At 30.0% G+C, this 8,796-nt stretch overlaps 2 protein-coding genes across 2 annotated transcripts; both read left to right on the top strand.

Moving 5' to 3' along the window:
- Window positions 1–6,267: 6,267 nt before the first annotated feature.
- On the top strand, window positions 6,268–6,963 carry LOC147801159 (general transcription factor II-I repeat domain-containing protein 2-like). The gene has a single exon (XM_087155119.1). It carries the CDS (start codon window positions 6,268–6,270, stop codon window positions 6,961–6,963), a length of 696 nt encoding a protein of 231 aa, XP_087011245.1.
- Window positions 6,964–7,017: 54 nt separating this feature from the next.
- Window positions 7,018–8,064, top strand: LOC147801160 (general transcription factor II-I repeat domain-containing protein 2B-like). Its single transcript, XM_087155120.1, has one exon. The coding sequence runs from the start codon at window positions 7,018–7,020 to the stop codon at window positions 8,062–8,064; it is 1,047 nt and encodes a 348-aa protein (XP_087011246.1).
- The last annotated feature ends 732 nt before the right edge of the window (window positions 8,065–8,796 follow it).

Consider the following 8,796-nt stretch of genomic DNA (forward strand, 5'->3'; position numbering starts at 1 on the left):
ATTACAGTCAAATTTGTTTTTAATTTTAATGCATTCAGAATCCCTCAAAACTCCCAGAAAACATTTTATTACTTTTCTAAGAAGGCTATTTATTTAGTTATTTTCAATCAAAAAACGCTTACTTTCGTTTTCGCCTGAAACGGGGAGTCACGTGATTATTCACGAACTGACGTCACACGTGTCCATCTGCCGTTCACTTACAATAGCTGTGCTGTGAAAACCAATACGTTCTTGCTTTCGTTTAAATTTTCTAATTAAATCCAACCATTTTAGATGGTCTAAAGCTATCTGTATAAAAAATTGCGCCTTAATATCTTTTAATAAAAATGTGGATTTGATATAACGTATTTTTATAATGTTAAATTTCAGTGGTACCCACTGAAACATTGTTAATACTTGACGAAATTTTGTAGCTCGGAATATTTCAGATTTTTTAGTTCATTAAAAAAAGTACATGGTATTGCTTATAAATGATGCGTTATAAATACAAAATAACTTCGTTTTTTTTTCATTTTTAAACTATAATCTTAATTTTAATGTATACTTCAAGTTCATTTGGAAGATTTATTTTCATCTTAAGTGAAAGAAATGTTGGATCAATTTCTTATGTAGAATAAATAGTTTTAGATTTTAAAATGTAGGACAGCTTAAGTTATTGATAATTTTTATCTATTTATTCTAGCGTGAATTCAAAGTATGTAATTGTATTCATAGCAGTAGCCTCTTAAAAAACTTGTGATCCCAGCAAAACTTTAAATTCATATATATTGTATGTATATATATATATATATATATACTATATATATATATATATATATATATATATATATATATATATATATATATATATATATATATATATATATATATATATATACATATATATATATATATATATATATATATATATATATATATATATATATATATATATATATATATATATATATATATATATATATATATATATATATATATATATATATATATATATATATATATATATATATATATATTTATATATATATATATATATATATTCCTGCAGATTTTATTAACTTTACTTTAATTGCCTTAATCTATGTTATAAGAGTATTTGAAATCAAGCAAATGCATTTATTTAGTTCTTTATTGCAGAAATAGGAATAAAATTTTATAAATGCGTATAAAAATAATTTTTCGCCATAGCAAAGTTCCTATTTACTCAAAGAATAAAAATATTGAGAAAAAATATCAACATTACTGTTTATTTTTTAATTATTTAATAAATAATAAAGAATGTGCATTAGAATTTCTTTCCATTTTGTATAAGTTAATTTTTTATTTTTGTTCTCTAGCTTTAGTGAAACAAAAATTTCCAGCTTAATGATATTCGCTGAAATTTTGTGGATAAATAAGTTAATTAGATATGGATAAATGAGAAATTAAGTGACATTTTGAATATAACTAGATTATGGTGATGATGATGGTCAGATATATTTCAATGGACTAGATTCTTGAAAGTGTTGATACGTTTTCGGCTATACCGTATGCATAACCTGAGATTTTTTTAAAACTATTTTATTAATTATTTTTAAATTAATAATGTATAATGTATTAATTTTAATATTTTAGAATTCTTCATTGCAAGCACTGACAAATAGCTTGCAAAAATAAGGAGGGAAATTAACAATAACCATACTTTATTAATACTATATTGCAGAAAAAGGAATTAAAATTTATAAATTAAAAAATAAAAATAATTTCGAACTGTAACGGAATTCCTATTTAAGCTAGGAATAATAAATATAAGCGTTAATGTGTATTTAAATATTTAATACATAGTGAAACAAACAAAAAAAGATGACATAAACTGCATTAGTAAATATTTACTTAAAAAGAGTATCCTTCAACTCTAGTAATAAATAAATAAATGAAAGAAGCAGCATTAAATTACATTATTTGAATTTCTGATCATTAGCACATAGATTGTAACGATGATGGACTGATATTTTTCAATGGACTAGATTTATGAAAATACTGATTTGTTTTAATGCAATAACGAATTATAAAATCATCCATCCTATATCAAAATGTATAAAATTTCTATCCAATCTGCGACTTATTTTAATTAAGTAATTAGGTTGTAATGAAGCATTAATTTAATTTAAAAGTAAGTGGAATGAAATAGTATTTTCTATGAACTTTAACACTACTGATTTCAGCCGAAAAGAAATGTTGATTCGCTGTAAAGAGCTACATAATCATTTCCTCAGATATTTTAATGATAAATAACAACGTTTGAAGTTTTAAAATCTTTCTTTCATTTTGCACACACTCTCAGAACAGTAAATTTAATTCACAAAATTTTTACTGATAATTTAGAAAGGATGTTCATACGGTATACGTGATATCAAAACTAAAAGAGCATTGAAATAGCCTTAGCGGATGGAGACGGCACGTTTCGCTTCGGCACATTTGACGTCATAACCAATCAGGGGTCGTTTTTGATTGCATCACTTACGGAGGCCTTTTGGGGCAATTTAAATGTTTAATAACTAAATAAATTAACATTTGCCGAAAAAAACAATCGGATTTTCGGTTTCAGGGGAGAATTTCCAATATGTTAAGTATAAAAATAAAAAAAATTATGATATGCTGTAATTGTCCATTGATTTTTAAGAAAAAAAACTGTATATTATGATGAAATTTTCATTATTCTTTTAAATGTCTTTAATCTATAAGATTAACACCTTAAAAGAGTATTGCTAATTGATACATAATAGACTATAATATAGTATAGGAGATACATAATTAAAAACATATAAAAATTCCTTCTTCACGATTCAAATTAATCCCTGTGTATAAAATTTTTTTTTTAAACAATATCTAGTTTCATTTGAATAAATGTTTAATGGCATTAAATTTGGTCTCAATTGCCTGAATGAATATAAATTGATATACATTTTTAAATGGTTGTTAAATTGATATAATTTTTAAAGGAAACATACTATCGGTACCATTTAGTGTGTCAGTTTTACATTACGATCTTAAAGGAACTCTTTTTTTTTCTGTGTTTATTTTCCATGCTTCTTTTTGACAATGTTAATTTTGTGTTCTGAAAATAATGTTCTGCAATATATTTCGAACAGCAAATCTAATTGAGTAAGATCATCAGATATAGCTTAAAAATTTTTACTTAAATAAAAATTGTATATGCAGTTATGTTGCTTGCGGTAATGGGATTCTTTTCCATGACTCCTTTGCATAATGTTAATTTTTTTTTCTTCTGAAAATAATGTTTTACAGAATATTTCCCACAGGGAATGTAATTCAGTTCGATCATCAGATGTAGCTAAATTATTGTTCTTTAAATAAAAATTGTATATGTAGTTTTGTTGTTTGCGGTAATAGGAGGGTGGGAGTAATTCTTGACCATGATTATTTTTCACAATGTTAATTTTGTCTTCTGAAAATAATGCTCTGCAATATATTTCGAACAGTAAATCTAATTGAGTTAGATCATCAGATATAGCTTAAAAATTGTTGCTTAAATAAAAATTGTATATGTAGTAATGTTGTTTGTGTTAAAATGTTTGTGTTAAATGTTGTTAAAATTGGGGGGGGGAGTATGGGCACCCTTGCCTGCAACGGTATTATTATAAAACAGAAAATTCATTTTCTGGTTCAAAATTTGTTACATAGTGTTTTTTCCTTAGAAAGTATCTATTAGTAAATCGACATAAAAAGGAAATATAAATTCTGAAATTGACTTTTTAAGTTAATTAAAAAAAAAATCAGCTTTCTTTTAAAAAAAGTATTATTTTCATATTTACAGCTAACTTGCAGAGAAATTTATATTTTCTGTTTTAGTTTATACTGGTAACAATTAACTTATGTCAATTGATGTGCGAACAATTAAAAGCATTTGGTTTGTCGTATTTTTTAAAATTTTATAGCACTTCCTCAATATTATACTCTACTTTCTGTGAATAAATAAAATTATTGATCATAATAATGTCCTTTCATGTATTTTTGGGCTCATCTAAATTGAATAATCTATTTCTCTTTCAAAGAAGAGAAGTATATTAAAATAAAGTAAGCGACAAAAATTAATACAAGTTCTTTGTGTCAAAAGCAACCAAAAATGCAAGGTATGAGATGAGTGGGAGGCCGCCATAGATGTTACATAGAATGAGCTCCATTAAATGGAATCTAGAGTGTGCAGTATATTAAAAGAAGAGGATGTTTATCGAAATAGTCTTTCTTAGCAGAAACTTAATAAAAGGTTTACTTAAATATGGTTTTATGGCATGCATAACATTATTATTATTACATACCGGGGAGTTAAGTGTAAAAATAAGCAAAATAACTTGGCGGGACGCCAACATATATGAGTGAGAAGCTGATATTTAGCATTCATTCCTTTCGTGACTAACATCCATCTTATATTTCGTTTTTCTTTTGCTCTTTGTCAGATAAATCCGCACCACTTTCCAAACAAAAATTAGCTTATAAAAAAATAATGAAATTAAAAACTGTTTTTTTTTTTTTTTTTTCTTTCGAAGTCAGTAAATATAAATTTCTCTTCAGAGTAAATAAGAAATCATTCCGCTTTTCATATATTAGCTTTTCTTAACTTGTTTTTTATTATTATTAAATTCTTCAAAAAAATTAATGTTTTATATGCTACTCTTTAGGGTTTAAATATTTTACTATGTTTGGAATATCAAAAAGAAAAATTCTGCGAACACACATCACTAGTTTGAGTTGTACTGTGGTTTAACCCTTTAACTGCTAACTGCTGTAAGTTGAAGCGATCACTAGGAACTGAATACTTTTTTGGCCAAAAATGATTTTTTTTTCGGCTGCGTATTTAGATATTATAATATAGTACACAACGTTATTACTACATTGGGCACAACATTATTACTGCATTCCAGATTTCCACATTGTTATTAAAATCTCGCCGTTATAACAATGCAACAATAATGTAATATGTCATTATAACATATCGTAAATTCCGAATCACAACGCATTTCAGTTAATAATCATTTCTCGATCCACTCGATTAGCGACGATTCCGCAGTGAGTCCTTGTGGTTTTATCGATCGTTTTTCGGTCGTAAATATTAAAACGGATTTTCACTTGGTATTCGAAATCTCAATGTTTTAATACGATATTATTTCGTTCGGCAAACTTTGAACCGTTTATTTCGCACTCAGTTATTGAAGATTCACCCGCAATCCCACATGGACTTGAGATTGCATTTTTGTCAGTTATTGTCACAAATTGTTATAGTTTTTAAATGCTCCATCATACACGGAAAATTTCGAACCACGCATATGTAGAATTACTTTTCGAAACACTCGATTTGTGATGATTTTATTGTCCACGTGATCACATTTTCAACAGTTCGGGATTTTCACATAGTTTTTAAAATTTAGATTTAACTTTTAATATAATATTATTACAACCAACAAATTCCGAATCACGCTTTTGAATAATCACTTTATGACCAGCTTTAGTCGTGACGATTCCATCACTCGATTTTTTCAAAATTGAAATTGAGTGCATGATTTTTAGTGGTCCATTTATGCGAGGGGAAAAAAACGCGATTTTTTTTTCGCGCTCTGGTTAAATATTGTATTTTATTCCCGTGATAACCAATTTTTTTAAATATTTTAGCAAGAGCCGTGGTGGCTTAGGGCAGGGGTCTCCAAACTTTCCAGCCTTAGGGCCATACTGATTACTCCAGTAAGTTCCGAGGGCCAAAACCATATTATCATTGTTGCCGGTGGTAAAAAGTGAAATAGTCCACTGATTAAAAAAAAAAGTCCGAAAAAGTACGTAACGTTTAAAAAAGGCTGCAAATCGGACTAAAGTCCGCAAAACGGCAACACTGCATATTATTAATTTTCCTGTCATTATCTGTAATTTCTAGATTAGTCGTAGAGTACGAGCCATGAGGAGTAACGTGACACGACATCTGGTGGACACAAGCGGAAATAGGTAGTACCTTCTATCGCTAACAGATGGCGCTAATAGCACGTACAGAATAATCTCGTTGGTTCGAGAAAGTTCTGGTGTCTTACACTTACTTCTAGATGGCAGTAATTGGAATATATAAGAAGGCTAGTGTCACAACCACAAGTCAGTTCCCATGACACTGTTGTGAAATAAAATAGTGCGTACCTCCTTAAAACGTGTTTGTGCGTGTTTAAGTTTAAGACATCTTTGTAACAGTATTTTGATTTGAATTGTTGCTTTTGTGTGTGATTTAGTAGTATGGAAAAGAAGCGAAAAATTGATAGTGAATGCAGAAAATTCAAAGATCAGTGGAACATTCAGTATTTCGTAATTGAGTCCAGTAACAAGGCGCTATGTTTGATTTGCAATGAAAGCATAGCCGTTCTCAAGAAATATAACATTAAACGTCATTATGAAACAAAACATTTTCAAAATTACTCAAAATATACAGGAAGTTTGCGGACAGAAAAATTCGGAGCTATGAAGCGCGGATTGAAATCGCAGCAATCTTCATTTACAAAACTCAAAACTGAACAAGAGGCTGCAACTCGTGCCAGCTTTCGTGTGGCTCTTGAAATTGCAAAACGTGGAAAACCATTCACCGATGGAGAAATGATCAAAGAATGCATAATTGCAGTAGCCGAAGAAATGTGCCCTGAAAAGGTAAATTTATTAAAAACTGTCAGTATGTCAGCAAACACTGTGGCTCGAAGGGTAGAAAACATCGCTGAAAATATACCCTCTCAACTGTTCGACAAAAATGGACATGTTGAGTGGTTTTCTTTGGCCTTGGATGAGTCAACGGATGTGTCAGATACTGCTCAGGTGTTGATTTATATTCGAGGAGTAGATAAAAGCTATGAAGTGCATGAAGAACTTCTTGATATGTATAGTATTCATGACACAACTACTGGTACAGATATTTTTAAAGGAGTTGAAATGGCCATCATTTAAAAGAACCTTCGATGGAGAAACTTGAAATGTATTACAACTGATGGAGGCAAAAACATGAGTGGGAAAGATAAAGGAGTGGTCGCTCTTGTGTCAAAGGCTGTAGAAAATGACGGTGGTTCAAAATCATTAGTCTTACATTGTATCATTCATCAACAGTCTTTGTGCGGAAAATGTTTGGATATGTCTGAAGTTCTGAAACCAGTCATATCAACTGTTAATTTTATCAGATCGTTTGGGCTGAATCACCGACAATTCCAACAATTTATTGCAGAGATTGGAGAAAATGATTTACCTTATCATACTGCCGTACGTTGGCTTAGTTGTGGGAAAGTCCTTCAGCGCTTTTTTGAACTTCGAGCAGTGATCGAAATTTTTTTGAATGAAAAGCATCGCCCTCTTACTGAATTACAAAATAACGCATGGCTGTGGAAGTTAGCATTCTATGTTGATTTGACAAAACATGTGAACGAACTGAATTTGAGATTGCAAGGAGAAAACCAGCATGTTCCTGATTTATACACTAATATCAAATCATTCCGGAAGAAATTGATACTGTTTCAATCACAACTACGAAGTAAATGTTTTTCACATTTTAAAACATGTGAAATATTCAGCCACACCACTGAGACTGAGTTTCCTATCGATTTTGCAATCGAAACTTTGAGTGCTTTGAAAATAAATTTTGATACTCGTTTCTCGGACTTTGATGCCATTGCGAATCAAATTAAGATTTTTCAGAATCCTTTTGATACTGACATTGAAACCCTAGCCCCAGAACTTCAAATGGAAATGATTGATCTACAGTGCAGTGATATAATTAAGAACAAATATCAAAACTCATCTTTGCTGGAATTTTATAGGAGTCTTCCACTGACACAATTTGATAATTTGCATAAATTTGCTCGTGGGCTGTTTTCTGTTTTTGGTACTATTTATTTGTGTGAGAAGACCTTCTCCAAAATGAAGTACACAAAAAATGTTTACAGATCTAAATTAACTGATGAGCATCTTAAATCTCTTCTAATAATTGGTACAAGTAAAATTAGTCCACAACTACAAACTATTGTCAGTGGAAAATCTCAATTACATAAATCTCATTAGCATTTCATATGTCATTATGCTTGTTATAAGTTATGTTTTTATTTAAAATGTATAAAATGTTAGTTGGATTCATTTCAATAATTTGTTAGTTATTATATACTGAAGTTAAATTTTCTGCATATTATACATGTCTTTACTAATTACAATTCTGTGTTTCTTTATCCAACTTATCACAAAAACAATAAGCCTACAACAATGTTATGAGTAGTTAGCTCATGACCATATTAGTGTAGATGTCATATTAATAATTATTCAACATAAAATTAGAACACTTCAGTAAACTAAATTTAATTTGCTATAAAAATATGTTCTCTAAAAGGAGTTTTCAAGTATGCTAGCTCTCCGCGGGCCGGACAAAGTCTGTCCGCGGACCGTATATGGCCCTCGGGCCGTAGTTTGGAGACCCCTGGCTTAGGGGATTGAGCTTTCGCCTTCCAATGAGGTTACCGGGTTCGAATCCCAGCGATGGTTGGTCGATACGAATTCTACTCCTGGCTCGCATCGACTACAATGCTGGCGTAAAAATATCCTCATCGGTAGACGGATCATGGGTTAGATTCCCTTGTCGTCAAGCTAACCGTAGGAGGTTTTCGTGGTTTTCTGCTCCATGTAACTCAAAGGCTGGTTAATTCTATCAGCAAGTCCTCCACGAAGGCATATTTGAACCAGGAATTCCCTTGTCTTCTGGATTGGGTTTCAAAATTTTAAGGAAACGGATATGAACATTACTAG

Source organism: Parasteatoda tepidariorum, chromosome 11 (genome assembly GCF_982258835.1).
Source record: "Parasteatoda tepidariorum strain Cologne lab strain chromosome 11, Ptep-v5.0, whole genome shotgun sequence".
NCBI classification, from domain to species: Eukaryota; Metazoa; Arthropoda; class Arachnida; order Araneae; family Theridiidae; genus Parasteatoda; species Parasteatoda tepidariorum.

Excerpts from the sequence above, each read along its gene's own strand:
- LOC147801159 (XM_087155119.1), top strand. The coding sequence starts at position 6,268 with ATGGAAAAGAAGCGAAAAATTGATAGTGAATGCAGAAAATTCAAAGAT.
- LOC147801160 (XM_087155120.1), top strand. The coding sequence starts at position 7,018 with ATGAGTGGGAAAGATAAAGGAGTGGTCGCTCTTGTGTCAAAGGCTGTA.